This window comes from Dendrobates tinctorius, unplaced genomic scaffold (genome assembly GCF_039654945.1).
Source record: "Dendrobates tinctorius isolate UK_male_01 unplaced genomic scaffold, ASM3965494v1 ptg000136l, whole genome shotgun sequence".
NCBI lineage: Eukaryota > Metazoa > Chordata > Amphibia > Anura > Dendrobatidae > Dendrobates > Dendrobates tinctorius.
Window position 1 is genome coordinate 2,516,987 of NW_027361804.1, and position 17,962 is coordinate 2,534,948.

At 45.9% G+C, this 17,962-nt stretch overlaps 1 protein-coding gene across 1 annotated transcript in view; it reads left to right on the forward strand.

Moving 5' to 3' along the window:
• LOC141048459 (serine protease FAM111A-like) overlaps positions 1 to 17,962 on the forward strand; it is a 172,377-nt gene that overhangs the window by 71,611 nt on the left and 82,804 nt on the right. Inside the window, exons 6-7 of the mRNA XM_073544024.1 lie at positions 12,121 to 12,222; positions 16,622 to 16,696. Coding sequence (XP_073400125.1) covers positions 12,121 to 12,222; positions 16,622 to 16,696 — 177 coding nt within the window. The remainder of the gene's footprint in view (positions 1 to 12,120; positions 12,223 to 16,621; positions 16,697 to 17,962) is intronic.

Consider the following 17,962-nt stretch of genomic DNA (forward strand, 5'->3'; position numbering starts at 1 on the left):
GGGGTGAAGGAGCAGGTATCTGACAGGAGAAAACCAACTCCTCCGCCATGTTTGCTGCTGGGGCGGGGGGTGTGAGAAAGGTGGAAGCCACCATATGAAAGTGCAGCAGGAGAGGCTGTGTCAGAAGGGGTGAGCCAGGTTTCGGTGATGGTGAGGAAGGAAAGTTTGGTAGTAGCAAAAAGATCATGGATGTAGGAAAGCTTGTTGCAGACAGAGTGAGCGTTCCACAGAGCTCCTGTTAGTGGGACTGGGGAAGCGGGGGCTGGGTGAATGGGTATAAGGTTGGAGAGGTTACGGAAGGTTGTGATAGAGCGTGGATGGGAGGTAGAAATGACTGTGGGAATGTGGTGAGGAGGACCAGGATTTGGGGAGATATCACCAGCAGTGAGAAGGAGCAGAGAAAGTGTTAGCAGGTGGGAGCAGGAGAGGGAATGAGGGGGCTGTTTGTGTTTGGAGACAGAGGATTTTATGGTAAGGAACAGTTTTGAGGTGGAGGTGAGGTGGATGGGGAGGATTGAAGAAGAGATGAACAGTTCCTTACTAGGAGTAGGGATTAGGGGAATTAGCAGAAAGTGAAGGATTATAGGGGTGAAAACAAACAGAAACATTGTTTACAGTGACTGTGTACAGTTACCTTCAGTTCCCTTCTGGTTCAATTCTGGTTTTAATTCTTAAATTAATCTTCACACTTCTAGAACACACTTATAGAAATCACAATGCAGACTGAAGTCTTTATGCAGACTTGTGCTCTGCAATATATGTACAATTAAGTGCAGTCAGGTGTGAAGCAGAGAGGAGTGGTCTCTACTCTTCTTGGTCAGACAACTAAGAGTGGACCAGATGCATATGATCAAGCCAGAGCAAACAAGGTCATAAATAACACTGGGGTTAGCTGAAAGGCATACCATGTGAATGCTAGGTGCAGAGGCAAGTCTATGTGCAAAGCTGGGTGATGCACTGTGTGCCCTTCATAGACAGACAGCAGGAGAGCTGGGTGGATGGACATACCATGTGAATGCTAGGTGCAGAGGCAAGTCTATGTGCAAAGCTGGGTGATGCACTGTGTGCCCTTCATAGACAGACAGCAGGAGAGCAGGAGAGCTGGGTGGATGGACATACCATGTGAATGCTAGGTGCAGAGGCAAGTCTATGTGCAAAGCTGGGTGATGCACTGTGTGCCCTTCATAGACAGACAGCAGGAGAGCTGGGTGGATGGACATACCTGTCGGAAGAATAGAGATGCTTGTTAGAGTGCGATGGTGGCAGGTAGCAGGGCACAGTCTGTATACATCCTTCTTTCTGGTTTTAATTCTTAAATTAATCTTCACACTTCTAGAACACACTTATAGAAATCACACTGCAGACTGAAGTCTTTATGCAGACACCGTATATACTCGCGTATAAGCCGACCCGTGTATAAGCTGACCCCCCTAATTTTGTCACAATAAAACTGGGAAACTTATTGACTCGCGTATAAGCCTAGGGTGCAAAATGCTGAAGCTTGTAATGCTGCACAGTGATGAGTGACCCCTTGTAATGCTGCACAGTGATGAATGGCCCCTTGTAATGCTGCACAGTGATGAGTGACCCCTTGTAATGCTGCACAGTGATGAGTGACCCCTTATAATGGTGCACAGTGATGAGTGGCCCCTTATAATGGTGCACAGTGATGAGTGGCCCCTTATAATGCCGCTGCCACAATTAAAAAAAAACAAAAAACCTATATGCTCACCTCGTCGCTGCTGCCGCTGCTCATCGGTGTTGCCGGCTCTGCAGTGACTGTTCAGGCATGCTAACTACGTCATGGCGCCCTCTGACCTGAACGTCACTGCAGAGGACGCAAGACAGCAGAGCGACGCGCAGCGGTGGAACGGGGGACAGGTGAATATAGCTCCCCCCGGCATACTCACCTCTCCTGGCGCAGGTCTATGCAGCCCCCCGTGCTTGTTCCATCTTCTCGGCGCTGTTCTTCCTGCTTTCTGCTGTCACGTGGTACCGCTCATTACACTCATGTGTATGCGCATATTCATGAGGGTAATGATCGGTACCACGTGACCGCAGAAAGCAGGAAGAACAGCGCCGAGAAGATGAAACAAGCACGGGGGGGCTACAGAGACATGCCGGGAGAGGTGAGTATGAGCTCCGGACACCCCCCGCTCCCCCTCCCTGGCCGACTCCCGGTATATGACTCGCGTATAAGCCGAGAGGGGGACTTTCAGCCCAAAAAAATGGGCTGAAAATCTTGGCTTATACGGGAGTATGTACGGTAAGTTAAAGGGGCCGAATAGTATTGCACGCCCCACTTTTCAGTTTTTGACTTTACACAAAAATTTAAAATAACCAATAAATTCATTCAACTTCACAATTGTGTCCCACTTGTTGCTTCTTCACCAAAAATTTGCATTGGGTATCTTTATGTTTGAAGCATGATATGTGGGAAAAGGTTGAAAAGTTCCAGGGGGCTGAATACTTTCGCAAGGCACTGTATGTATGTGTGTATGTATATATATATGTGCGCGCACGTGAAACTGACATATATATATATATATATATATATATATATATATATATATATATATATATATATATATACACATACAGCTCTGGCACAAATTTACACTGTGTTCCAAATTATTATGCAAAAAGAGTTGGAGTGATAAGGTTAGAATTTTTTTGTTTGTCATTTAAACTCATTGCTGGTGATGTGTGTCAGGGCTCTTTATATCACTGAAAGCAATTGCAGATACCTGTGCAAATTAGTTTGGCAGGTGTGTCCAAATAAAGGCAAGACTACTGAAGAAGGCTGTTCCACATTATTAAGCAGCCTACATTTTTTGCCAAAATGGGAAAGAAAAAGGATGTGTCGGCTGCTGAGAAGCCACAAATTGTGGAGTATTTAGGTCAAGGCATGACTATAATCAACATTGCCAAGACACTTCATCGTGATCATCGCACAATCAAGAAGTATGTAGCTGATTCCCAGCACACACGTGTGCGTGCTGATAAGGAAAAATTGAGGACTCTTTCCAATAGGCAATTGCGTCAGGTTAAAAGAGCAGCTGCAAAAATGCCTTGTCATAGCAGCTGCTATGACAAGTGCCTCCAACATCCCCCAAACAACAAGATGCAGGGTCCTTCAGAGATTTGCAGCTGTGCGTAAGCCGTCCTGTCCACCACTTCTATCCACTGCACACAAGCAGAAACGGCTCCAGTGGGCCAAACGAGAAATGAAGACTGACTTCCAAACTGTTTTGTTCACCGTTGAGTGCCGTGCAACGCTCGATAGTCCAGATGGATGGAGTGGAGGATGGCTGGTTGATGGACACCCCATGAAAACACAGCTAAGGCGCCAACAAGGAGGAGGTGGAGTAATGTTTTTGGCTGGAGTCATGGGGAGAGAGATTGTCGGCCCTTTTAGGATCCCTGAAGGGGTAAAGATGAACTCCATAATCTACACTCACTGGCCACTTTATTAGGTACACCATGCTAGTAAGGGGTTGGACCCCCTTTTGCCTTCAGAACTGCCTCAATTCTTCGTGGCAGAGATTCAACAAGGTGCTGGAAGCATTCCTCAGAGATTTTGGACCATATTGACATGATGGCATCACACAGTTGGCGCAGATTTGTCGGCTGCACATCCCTGATGCGAATCTCCCGTTCCACCACATCCCAAAGATGCTCTATTGGATTGAGATCTGGTGACTGAGGAGGCCATTTGAGTACAGTGAACTCATTGTCATGTTCAAGAAACCAATCTGAGATGATTCGAGCTTTATGACATGGCGCATTATCCTGCTGAAAGTAGCCATCAGATGTTGGGTACATTGTGGTCATAAAGGGATGGACATGGTCAGCAACAATACTCAGGTAGGCTGTGGCGTTGCAACGATGCTCAATTGGTACCAAGGGGCCCAAAGAGTGCCCAGAAAAAATTCCCCACACCATGACACCACCACCACCAGCCTGAACCGTTGATACAAGGCAGGATGGATCCATGCTTTCATGTTGTTTACGCCAAATTCTGACCCTACCATCCGAATGTCGCAGCAGAAATCGAGACTCATCAGACCAGGCAACGTTTTTCCAATCTTCTACTGTCCAATTTCGATGAGCTTGTGCAAATTGTAGCCTCAGTTTCCTGTTCTTAGCTGAGAGGAGTGGTACCCAGTGTGGTCTTCTGCTGCTGTAGCCCATCTGCCTCAAAGTTCGACGCACTGTGCGTTCAGAGATGCTCTTCTGCCTACCTTGGTTGTAACGGGTGGCAATTTGAGTCACTGTTGCCTTTCTATCAGCTTGAACCAGTCTGCCCATTCTCCTCTGACCTCTGGCATCAACATGGCATTTCCGGCCACAGAACTGCCGCTCACTGGATTTTTTTTCTTTTTCGGACCATTCTCTGTAAACCCTAGAGATGGTTGTGCGTGAAAATCCCAGTAGATCAGCAGTTTCTGAAATACTCAGACCAGCCCTTCTGGCACCAACAATCATGCCACGTTCAAAGGCACTCAAATCACCTTTCTTCCCCATACTGATGCTCGGTTTGAACTGCAGGAGATTGTCTTGACCATGTCTACATGCCTAAATGCACTGAGTTGCCGCCATGTGATTGGCTGATTAGAAATTAAGTCTTAACACACAGTTGGACAGGTGTACCTAATAAAGTGGCCAGTGAGTGTATGTGGAGTTTCTAAAACAGCACTTCCGGCCATGGTTCAAGAGGAAGAACCGTGCTTTCCGCAGCAAGATCATTTTCATGCATGATAATGCACCGTCTCATGCTGCAAATAACACATCTGCATCTCTGGCTGCTATGGGCATAAAAGAGGACAAACTTCTGGTGTGGCCACCATCTTCCCCTGACCTCAACCCCATTGAGAACCTCTGGAGCATCATCAAAAGGAGTGTCTATGATGGCGGGAGGCAGTTCACCTCTAAGCAACAGCTCTGGGAGGGGATTCTGTCCACATGCAAAACAACTGAAGCACAAACCATCCAAAAACTGACAAATCCAATGGACGAGAGAGTTCAGAAGCTTCTTTCGAACAAGGGCTCCTATGTGCAAATGTAACATCACCGAGAATAAAGTTTTGACTTGAAAACTGTTTGATTTCATTTTGTAATAAGCTGATAATGCTTATCATTTCACAATTCACCATTTTTTTGTTCAAAATAAAAATAAAAAGGTTGAAAACTCTGCTGAGCATAATAATTTGGAACATGCATTTTGAGTGTTTATTATTTTTAAAAATATACTGTTTTCATAGGCAGTTTGTTCAAAAACATTGCAACTATACTAGAATATTAGATGACTGGAAAATAACAATGACTGCAATTCATATAGGTAATTTAGAGAAAATATGAGGAAATATTTTTTGCGTAATAATTTGGAACACAGTGTAGAGTCCACTGCACAGTTTTATAAAATTCGGCTTCTCTCCATGTCTGACCCCCATTCCATTCCAGTGTCAGTTGAATTCCAACCAGAGGACACCTCATTCTACTTAATGTGCTTCTGATTAGGTGATCACCTGAACCAAATCTTATTTAACGAAGAAAGTATAAAAAACACTGCTGTGGTGTTCATAATCCTCTTGCAATAGGACAAGCTTGATGACAAAACAAGTGCTAGTAATATCCCAAAAGTAATAGGAATGAAAAAATAACTTTTAACCATGCCAAAGGAGATGAAAAGAAAAGTCTTGAGTGAGGAAAAGAAGGGCTCAATTCTGGCTTTACTAGCAGAGGGATACAGTGAGTGCCATGTTGCCTCCATCCTTAAAATTTCTAAGACGGCAGTCCATTACAACAAGGTTAAGCAGCAGACATTGGGGACAACAAAGCTATATGTGATCGGCCATGGTGTTGTTACTGGCGTTATGTGAATGAGAGACATGCGCAGTAGACTATAATGAATGCCAGAGATGGCTAATGGCGTCCTCCATGTGTGCTGTGGATTCCTGAATTATGTGAGTGTTTTTGTGTACACAGCTGCACTATTTTGAGATTAGTAATGCAATTAATACTATTTTGTAAGATTAACACAGTTTTTTTGTAAGCACTTTATGCACAATGCACTTTATGTAACGGAGGATATTATGTAATCACTGTTTATGATTTATAAATATGAAAATATGTGAATTAATATGTGATATGCACCTTTGTAAATTAATTGGAGCACTTGAAAAATACCTATATATATGCACAAGTGTATTAGATTCACTGCTTGATAAAGGCTCTGCATGAGCCGAAACGTCGCCAACCATGTGGGTCTGAAATAAAACCACATTTTTTTACACTTTGAAAAGGAGTGCTGCCTTCAGTTTATATATACAGTATATATATATATATATATATATACACACAGGGTTGTCCAAAAGTAGGTGGACAGAAAATAGCCTGCGTAGCGTTTTAAACCAGACACTCAAAACCGGACTCCTTCCCCGAAAACGAGCGTTTTTTTCTGCGCGATTTTACCGTGATTATGTTCGCGTTTTTGCCGCGATTTTCGTGTGCGAAATTTAAGCACTTTCCAAGCGATTTGAAGCATCGCTTGGAAAGTGATTGACAGGTTGGTCACACTCGTCAAACATAGTGTTTGACAAGTGTGACCAGCTTTTTACTATTGAGGCGGCCTATGCGGCCTCAATAGTAAAAGATAGAATGTTAAAAATGATAAAAAAAAACATAAAAAATCGGGGTATATTTACCTTCCGACGTCCCACGCAGTCTCAGCGACGCTCCCGTTCCCAGCGATGCCTTGCGAGACCTGTGATGACGTTGGTCTCGCGTTGCTATAGTGATCTCACAAGACCGCTAGAGTAACGCGAGACTACGTCATCACAGGTCCTTGCCGCAAGGCATTACTGGGAACGCTGAGACCCGGGAAGGCTGCGCGTGACGCTGGAAGGTAAATATACCCCAATTTTTTTTATTTTTTATTCTTTTTTTTACAGGGGTATGGTACCCAGGGCCTGGAGGACAGTCTCCTCTCCTCCACACCGTGGGTACCATCCGCACATGAGACGCTTAACTTTGCGCATGGTGGGCATAGCCACATGCGGGAAGTAAGCGGTTCTCATGCATTCCTATGAGTGCGTAATCGCGGCAATTCTTTGCGATTCCGCAAAAAGAATGAGCATGCTGCGTTTTTTTCCGCGATGCGATTCCGCCGCGGAAAAAAGCGCAGCATTAGCACAGCATGTGCGGAATGCCGTAGGAATGCATGGGGGGCGTTCTGTACAAGTTTTTTAAACGTTTTTGCAGCATTTTCGCGCTGAAAATCGCGGCAAAAACGCCTAAAAATCGCATCGTGGGCACACAGCCTCATTTTGATTGATATATAAAATTATATTTACTAACACAAGCATAACATTGACAATTACATTTTATTCTGAACGAGAATACAAAAGCCCTTACATTTTATCAGCGCAGGCGCTCAAACTGTTTTCCATCACAATTTGCACAGCTTTGAAGTCTGCCTCTTACCCTTCGACAAACATTTTTGCACAAGTCTCTTTGGGTATTAATTTCTTGAAATGCATCTCTTATGTAATTTTTCAAATCACTGACTCTTTTTGGTTTTCGACTATAAACTTTGTACTTGAGTACTCCCCAAAAGGAAAAATCCATTGGGGTCAAGTCTGGTGAATGTGCCGGCCAATCAAGTAGGCCTCTTTGGCCAATCCATTTATTAGGAAATGTTTCACCAAGATCCTCGCGGACTACTCTTGAATAATGTGGAAGGGCCCCATCTTGTTGGAAATAAAGGTCATTTGAATTAGGCAGTTGCTGTAACTGGGGAAAAACGTGATTCATTAGAATTTTGAGATACTTATCTCCTGTGACTGTTCCATAAAAAAAAAAATGGTCTTAAAACCCCAAAACTTGAAATACCACCCCAAACATTGACACCAGGCTCATTTAGTTGTTGCCCTAATGTTAAATGCATGTTCTCATTATACCAGTAAATACAATTATGTCTGTTAGGCTGGTTTCACACTAGCGTTTTTTTGCGCTGCGCCTAGTGCGCTATCGTGCGCATGCTCATTGCTCCCCTATCTTTAACATGGCAGGTGCATGGTATAGCGCATGTACGCGTTCATGTGCGTTTTCGTGCACTGCGTTTTTCCAGGTGTGCGCCTAGGCGCGCCAGACGCTACATGTTGCATTTTTCTGTGTGCCCAACTGTTGCCAAAAAACGCATGCTCACGGAATGCGCAAAAAACAACATTACAGTCTATGGGTGCGCACGCATGCGCTAGGACATGCGCATGTTTAAAATCGCATGCGTTTTTAGAGTTAACATGGCGACAAACTGGTTCAATCGCATGCGCAAAAAAACAGCAAACGCTTAATACGTTTTTTGTATGCGTTTGGAATTCGCATGAGGCGCAGCGCAAACACTAGTGTGAAAGTAGCCTTAATATGGCCAGATAATTTTAAAGAAGCTTCATCACTCCACATGATGTTATCTAAAATTACTGGACTTTCTTCACTTTCGTTAAGCATAATCTCACTAAATTGCAGCTGCCTGTCTGGATCATCCTCCAGTAAACCATGAATTAGACGTGGACGATAAGCTTTCCACCCAATAGATTTCAGGATTCGCATGATGGAAGCTCGTGAAATTCCCAATTCTAAAGAGACTCTTCTGGTGGACTTTTTTGGACAAATTGTTTCTTATTTTCTGTACCGGCTGTTTTGGGTCGACCAGTTTTTGGAGCATTAAGGATTGAGCCAGTGGCATCGAATTTGTCACGAATGGAGTAAATGGTTTGTCTCTTTGGGGCTTGAGTACCAAATGTTTCAACCCAATTTGCTCTGTTTCAGCATTTTGAGATTTTCAATACTCTCCATTTTCTTTGAACTGTATTTAAATTTGCCATTATGGGTTATCTGAATTATCTGAAAAGAAAACCGATTTGGGGGAGATCTATCTGTGAAAACTGGATCTGTGAAACTGACTCAGTTGCCCTTAGCAACTAATCAGATTCCACCTGTCATTTTCCAAAGAGTCTGTGAAGACTGAAAAGTGGAATCTGATTGGTTGCTAAGGGCAACTGAGTCAGTTTCACTTTACACCTTGTTTGATAAATCTCCCCCTTCATAACCCTATTACACATACTGTCCATCTACTTTTGGACCACCCTGTATATATGTTTTGAAGAATATTTGTTTTTAAAATGATGTGTACAGTTATCTATTACAATGCGATTTTAACATGAGTTTTACATACAGAGAACAGCTGTATGTAAAAGCTCATGTTAAAATCGCATTGCATACGGATCAGGGGCGTAACTAGAACTGATTGGGCCCCATAGCAAACTTTTAAACGGGGCCCCCTCAAAGACACACCCCCTTCAAGACGCACCCTCTTACCGATAATGCATACTAGAGTTGGCTGAGTGGCTGGCCTGGCATTAATTAAGCTGAGACAGTGAGGGCTGCCTGACTTCCTCCGCGCAAACCGACCTCCAGGAACTACATTTCCCAGAGGTCCATGCGGCAGGCAGCTCTGCAAAGAGCTAATAGACAGCGAGGGCTCAGGGAAGGGGCGGGACTGAACTAGTCTGAAGCAATACATTGGCTGCAGGCAGGGAGGCGGGCCCAATATGGGCTTCGCTCCGCACAGCAGGCACAGAAATGCAGCGTAGGCTGCGAAATCATAGTGTACATTTTTTTTCCACCGGGGCCCCGGATCCACTACACGCACCGGGCCAGCGGGCCCCCAAGACAGCGTTGGCCACAGCACCCGCCGGAGCGCCGCAGTAATGTACCGTATATATGCTTGTGTATAAGCCGACCCCCCCTAATTTTGTCACAAAAAACTGGGAAAACTTGCTGACTCGTGTATAAGCCTAGGGTGGAAAATGCCGAAGCTACTGGTAAATTTCAAAAATAAAATGGGCCCCATAAGATGCTCCATAAAGTTCATGATGGGTTTCATAAGATGCTCCATACAAAAATATGCCTAATAATGCTGCACAGTGAATAATGGTGTCCCTATAACATGCTCCATAATAACATGTGCCCCATATAATGCTGCAGTGATTGGTGGCCCCTTGTAATGCTGCACAGTGATTGGTGGCCCCTTGTAATGCTGCACAGTGATTAATGGCCCCTTGTAATGCTGCACAGTGATTGGTGGCCCCTTGTAATGCTGCACAGTGATTATTGGCCCCTTGTAATGCTGCAGTGATTAGTGGCCCCTTGTAATGCTGCACAGTGATTAGTGGCCCCTTGTAATGCTGCACAGTGATTGGTTTCCCCTTGTAATGCTGCACAGTGATTATTGGCCCCTTGTAATGCTGCAGTGATTAGTGGCCCCTTGTAATGCTGCAGTGATTAGTGGCCCCTTGTAATGCTGCACAGTGATTGGTGGCCCCTTATAATGCTGCACAGTGATTAGTGGCCCCTTGTAATGCTGCAGTGATTAGTGGCCCCTTGTAATGCTGCACAGTGATTGGTGGCCCCTTATAATGCTGCACAGTGATTAGTGGCCCCTTGTAATGCTGCAGTGATTAGTGGCCCCTTGTAATGCTGCACAGTGATTGGTGGCCCCTTATAATGCTGCACAGTGATTATTTGCCCCTTGTAATGCTGCAGTGATTAGTGGCCCCTTGTAATGCTGCAGTGATTGGTGGCCCCTTGTAATGCTGCAGTCATTAGTGGCCCCTTGTAATGCTGCACAGTGATTAGTGGCCCCTTGTAATGCTGCACAGTGATTGGTGGCCCCTTGTAATGCTGCACAGTGATTATTGGCCCCTTGTAATGCTGCACAGTGATTAGTGGCCCCTTACAATGCTGCACGGTCATTAGTGGCCCCTTACAATGCTGCTGCCTCAATTAAAGAAAAAAAAAACTATATACTCACCTCGTCTCTGCTGCTGCAGCTGCTGCTCCTCAGCGTTGCCGGCTCTGCACAGTGACTGTTCAGGCAGAGGGCGCCTGCTAACTATGTCATGGCGCCCTCTGACCTGAACGTCACTGCCAGAGGAAGCAAGACAGCAGAGCGATGCGCAGCGGTGGAACGGGGGGCAGAATATGGCTCCCTCCGTTATACTCACCTCTCCTAGCATGTGTCTTACAGCCCCCCATGCTTATTCCATGTCAGCGCTGTTCTTCCTGCTTTCAGTGCCCACGTGGTGCCGCTCATTACATATGCACATATGTAATGAGCCGCTCATTACATATGCGCATATGTAATGAGCAGCCATTGAAAGCAGAAAGAACAGTGCTGAGAAGATGTAATAAGCGGGGGGGCTGCAAGAGACATGCAGGAGAGGTATGTACTTAATTGCACTACCCGGGTAGCGCCGATCGGAGCCGGGGCCCCGGGCCCCTATATAGGCCGGGCCCCAAAGCAACCGCTTCGGCTGCTACCCCGGTAGTTACGCCAGTGATACGGATGTCATATGGATACTAGAGATGCGTGGAAATCGCATCATCGCATTGCAAACGGACTACATACGGTACACCATACGGAGAACATTTGTGTGATTCTCGGCCGTCAAAATTGTATCAATTATTTTTATACGTTGAGTGTGACTCTAGCCTTAATTAAGTCTTTTTCAGACATCTGTTTTTTACATATGTGGGTTATCTGTAGCCTTCACAGATAGAACTCCCCCCTATTATAGTCTGTGGTGCTGTTCACATTTCTGGGATTTTTTGTAGACCATTTATTTAGGCAATAAATAAAAACGTAGATACGATCAATTTTCATCGAAATCACGGCTCAAAATTACTTATTGAAGTCTACGTAAATAAATTTACAAATGCAGACCAAATCACATTGACCTTCATATTGCCTCCTTTTTTTCCAATTTAGTTTCCAGTTACATTTTGCCCAAATACAGCAGTTGGCATTGACACAAAAATTAACCCATTGAATGGGGTTAATGCTTTGCTAATCCGCTGCAGGTAAAGCTGCAAATTTGCAGCAGAAACCCAAAGTTCTTCCATGAATTTCTGCTGCAGATTGTGAAGTTAATACACATCAGATACTGTGATCTTAATCCATGTGAATGTGTTCTTAAGGTTCAGCTGACAGCATGCATATACTGGTTACAAATAAATATTCATTTTAAAGATTAATTATTCTTCATGTTTTTCAAAAAGGATTATGAATTGGGACACCTACCTGATAAAGAAAATCAGATCAATTCACCAGTGCAAAACCAGACAAAGCGGTCGTCGACATCAAGGATGACGCCACTAAAGGTAAAAGTGGATTTCCTAAAAGAACTAATTTCTGAACATGACATTTTGCCATAGCATTTTCTGCTGCCAACACTAGGGGCCGTTCTGGAAAGTACCTAAGTTTCTAGTAGCAGTTGTATTCATTTCCATGCACTGAGGTCCTTTGGGGGACAGACACTTTTTGATTACTGGGGGACGGACACTTTTGATTACTTTTTATAAGAGCTCGTTGTCAGATGTACATAATCTTGGGAAATTACGCTCATCACGTTACTGTAAGAATGGCAGCTGAAAATGATTAGAGGTTTGTATATGTTTTAAGACTCCTACCTGGAACCCCACTTCACAACATGTCAGCTGCTATTCTATGGGGGTGAATAATGGTATCATCACCAGATCGAGTCTGGACATAATTACTCCACCATTGTTGAGCACTCATGCATGAAACATCAGATGAACCAAAAATGACGTTGTCTGTTAGTAACTTGCAAACAGCCAAGTCACAAGGTGGCTGAGGGTCTGATACTGGTCACCATATCCCCCTGTAACTTGGGACCGCTTGGACGTAGCACATGCAGCCACCTTCAGTCACAACCAAAGAGCAATGACCCTGAGAACACAATACAAAGACGTCCTGACTGCCTCCCTCTTTCTGAGCTTCTCTTTATGGCGTATGCTTTACCCCATGATACTCAGCATAAACACATACGCCTGAAACCAGCTGGGACAGATGTGTGGAATTAGTGGTATTAGCCGATAACGACACCTCGTATTTTCTTCTTGTTACTTTCCTCTCTCTAGCGACAATTTTTCTAGTGGGAGCAGAGACAAAATCCCCAGATATTCAATCTTCCATTTGTTTTCCCAATCTTCTTGGTTCAGAAAAGAGGCCTAGCAGAGTGAACATAAATTGCCCATCTATCCACATCCCCAACTCTGATAGGAGCATCTAAATATCTGTATCCAGCTTCCCTTTCCTCGCACCCATGCCCCTGACCACAAGTCACTGGCAATAGCGCCAGAAGACCCTCAGGACTAATGCATGATGGTGGCCGCTGGCATTTTAAAACTTCACCTACCTCACTGGAGGCAGAAAATTTAGGAGATGGTGCACCACCACTTTCGGTAATGCCAACATTAGCGCCTGAAATTACCCCATTCCGTGCTGAGCAGCCAAGACCCTCAAGGAAGACACAGACTCTGCTAACATCGCTAACACCCGCTGTTCACAGGTCCACATTTGACCTGGTTAGGGCAGGCACTTATTTTAACTCCTAGCCTTGTCCCCCTACTCTATTAACCCCTTCTGCTTTGTCATGTCTAGCCATCGTAAAGGGGGTTTTACACATAGCGATATCGCTAGCAATATCGCTATGTGTGATACTTACCTCCGACCGGCTCCCCCGCTGTCTGTCGCTGATCGCGCGAGATCGGCCGGGTCCATTTCTCGTCGGGCGCTTCCTGCTGACGCCGACGAGCGACGTGTGGCGGGAGGACGTCAGCATCGCTGCGTGTGAAAGGTAAGTAACGACCGCTGCTGCGTCGATACATCGCTGGTGAGATCTGCCTGTTTGGCAGCTCACTAGCGACCATTTAGCGATGCGCCAGCGATCCTGACCGGGTCGCAGTGGCGTATCTAGGGGGGGGCAGCCGGGGCAGTTGCCCCGGGCGCAGCCAGCAGGGGGGCGCAGTCGGGCCGCCTAATGCAGCGGTCCGCAGTGTCCTCCCTGGCGGCTGCGTTCTGCCACCCCCCACCTGAGAGTCGGCGGTTCTCTGTGACGGCTGTCAAGCTGACAGCCGGCGCAGAGAAGGAGGCCGTGCCGGCTCCCAGGGAGCAATTGTACTGGCGTCTATACAGACGCCTGTACAATTGAAGCTCTGACCGCCGAGCCAGAGCGACGTCAGCAGCGTGATCAGGTCATGTGATCACGCTGCTGACGTCACTCCCCGGCGCCCAAAGCAAACGCTGGTGGTAAGTGTGCTCCTCTGTGGAGCTGAAGAACCACCGAAGATGGGAGATGGGGAGTTAATGAGTGGAGATGGGGGGGATTTGTAGAGGGGATGGCGGTTAATGTGTGGGGGTATTTAGAGTGGGGATGGGGGTTAATGTGTGTGGGGTTTAATGAGTGGGGATGCCATGGTGTTAATGTGTGGGGGGATTTGGAGTGGAGATGGGGGTTATTTAATGTGATGGGGGTTAATGAGTAAGGATTGGGTTAATGTGTGCGGGGGTTAATGAATGGGGATGGGGATTAATGTGTGGGGGCGTTAATGAGTGGGGATGGGGGTTAATGTGTGTGGGGGTTAATGAATGGGGATGGGGGTTAATGTGTGGGGGTATTTGGAGTGGGGATGGGGGTTAATGAGTGGGGATGGGGTTAATGTGTGTGGGGGTTAATGAGTGGGGATGCCATGGTGTTAATGTGTGGGGGGATTTGGAGTGGAGATGGGGGTTATTTAATGTGATGGGGGTTAATGAGTGGGGATTGGGTTAATGTGTGCGGGGGTTAATGAATGGGGATGGGGATTAATGTGTGGGGGCGTTAATGAGTGGGGATGGGGGTTAATGTGTGTGGGGGTTAATGAATGGGGATGGGGGTTAATGTGTGGGGGTATTTGGAGTGGGGATGGAGGTTAATGAGTGGGGATGGGGGTTAATGTGTGTGGGGGTTAATGAGTGGGGATGCCATGGTGTTAATGTGTGGGGGGATTTGGAGTGGAGATGGGGGTTATTTAATGTGATGGGGGTTAATGAGTGGGGATTGGGTTAATGTGTGCGGGGGTTAATGAATGGGGATGGGGATTAATGTGTGGGGGCGTTAATGAGTGGGGATGGGGGTTAATGTGTGTGGGGGTTAATGAATGGGGATGGGGGTTAATGTGTGGGGGTATTTGGAGTGCAGATGGTTATTTAATGTGTGGGGGGATTTGGAGTGGTGATGGGGTTAATGAGTGGGGATTGGGTTAATGTGTGCGGGGGTTAATGAATGGGGATTGGGTTAATGTGTGCGGGGGTTAATGAATGGGGATGGGGGTTAATGTATGGGGGTATTTGGAGTGCTGATGGGGGTTAATGAGTGGGGATTGGGTTAATGTGTGGGGGGATTTGGAGTGGGGATGGGGGGTTATTTAATGTGTGGGGGGGATTTGGAATGGGGATGGGGGATTTAATGTGTGGGGAGATTTGAGGACACAAAATAAAGAGTATGTATGAGGAAACAGTATGGGGGATTGGTGCAGACAGTATGGGGAGCGAATGGGTTAATGTATGTGTGCAGACACAGTATGGGGAGTCGGGGGTATGTGTGAGCAGACAGTATAGAGAGTGAGGGGGTAAATATATGAGGAGACAGTATGGTGAACAGGTGGGATGATAGAGGAGACCGTATGAGGAGGGAGGGGGAATAGTGTGAGGTGACAGTATATTGCAGATATTTTTATTTAGGGGCATTATAATGACACTTCTATCTTTAAGGGCATCGTGTGGAGATTTGCTGCAGAAGACCGGAGAAGATGGAAGTCTGCAGAGACGAGATGTGGATGAGAAAACTCATCATGGGGTCTAGAAGAAAAGGTGACTGACTGCAGAGACGACGTCATCTATAAGGTACCTGGATGTAAATGTTATTTGTGATACTGACTAATTCTCATGTTTTTATTTGTTAGGAACATTAAAGGGGTTGTCCAGGTTTGTACGGAGTCTGCAGACATTCTATGTGACTGCAGACGTCTGAATTCTCACAGTGCTCACTGAACGCTGTTAGGATTCTCTCGTGCCGGTAATTTACATACTGTACATACGGTCACATGCTGACTAGACATGTGTGGCCTCACTCAATGAAAATGAACAGAGCGGGGCCGGGCACGTCTAGTCGGAATGTGGCCAGAAGTATATAAATCACATACTTGTGCTGACATGACGGTACATCAGCAAGGGATAATCTTAAATGTGTGCAGTGCATTAGTTGTGAGAATTCAGAAGCTGCAATGTCAGGATTTAGCTCTGTAGGTTCCAGTAGTCATCACATGGACACTTCACTCATGTGCGATTTTCATAGTTATGGTCCTGTGACAACGAGCTTCTCTTCCTGCTTCTCTCAGTTTTTTACTGAACACTGAGAGCATTAGGAGGAGCAGCTCGTGGGTACATAGCTAAGTGTGCAAGTCGCATATGTACTTGGGGGGGGGGGGGGCGCCGAACCGAATTCTTGCCCCGGGTGCCAGAAAGCCTAGATACGCCTCTGCCGGGTCGTATCGTTGTCGGATCGCTGGTGCATCGCTAAATGTAAAGGGGCCTTAAGGCTTTGCTCTGCTCTGTCAAACTCATTAAGTGCTGTTGTTTTTGGAAAAGGGAATCTGATCAGAGGCATTTTCATTAGGACCCCCTGCTATCTAATTATGTTTTTTGCTCTTTTCATAGGAGAGCCAATATTATAACCGTGCAACAAACACAGATTTGGAAAAGAGAAAAAGTACTAAAGAATCTACAAACATGGTAAAATCATCCAGAAAAAGAAAACTATACTGTACATTTCACGACTGTCAAAGATTAAGGCCGGGGGGTCGAAACTGAACCCCACCCGCTGTTATCTTTTGTCACGAACAGTTCACTGCTGTCCCCTGTCGCCCGGACAATTACACGATTGACCGATGATTAACGGAGGAGGCCGCAGGCTGTTTCCACTAATAGACCAGTTATTGGGAAACTAACAGTGAGCGTATGGTATATACACCTCCGATTCCAACACAGGGAATATACACTCACTGGCCACTTTATTAGGTACACCTGTCCAACTGTGTGTTAAGACTTAATTTCTAATCAGCCAATCACATGGCGGCAACTCAGTGCATTTAGGCATGTAGACATGGTCAAGACAATCTCTTGCAGTTCAAACCGAGCATCAGTATGGGGAAGAAAGGTGATTTGAGTGCCTTTGAACGTGGCATGATTGTTGGTGCCAGAAGGGCTGGTCTGAGAATTTCAGAAACTGCTGATCTACTGGGATTTTCACGCACAACCATCTCTAGGGTTTACAGAGAATGGTCCGAAAAAGAAAAAAAATCCAGTGAGCGGCAGCTCTGTGGCCGGAAATGCCATGTTGATGCCAGAGGTCAGAGGAGAATGGGCAGACTGGTTCGAGCTGATAGAAAGGCAACAGTGACTCAAATTGCCACCCGTTACAACCAAGGTAGGCAGAAGAGCATCTCTGAACGCACAGTGCGTCGAACTTTGAGGCAGATGGGCTACAGCAGCAGAAGACCACACTGGGTACCACTCCTCTCAGCTAAGAACAGGAAACTGAGGCTACAATTTGCACAAGCTCATCGAAATTGGACAGTAGAAGATTGGAAAAACGTTGCCTGGTCTGATGAGTCTCGATTTCTGCTGCGACATTCGGATGGTAGGGTCAGAATTTGGCGTAAACAACATGAAAGCATGGATCCATCCTGCCTTGTATCAACGGTTCAGGCTGGTGGTGGTGGTGTCATGGTGTGGGGAATTTTTTCTGGGCACTCTTTGGGCCCCTTGGTACCAATTGAGCATCGTTGCAACGCCACAGCCTACCTGAGTATTGTTGCTGACCATGTCCATCCCTTTATGACCACAATGTACCCAACATCTGATGGCTACTTTCAGCAGGATAATGCGCCACGTCATAAAGCTCGAATCATCTCAGATTGGTTTCTTGAACATGACAATGAGTTTACTGTACTCAAATGGCCTCCTCAGTCACCAGATCTCAATCCAATAGAGCATCTT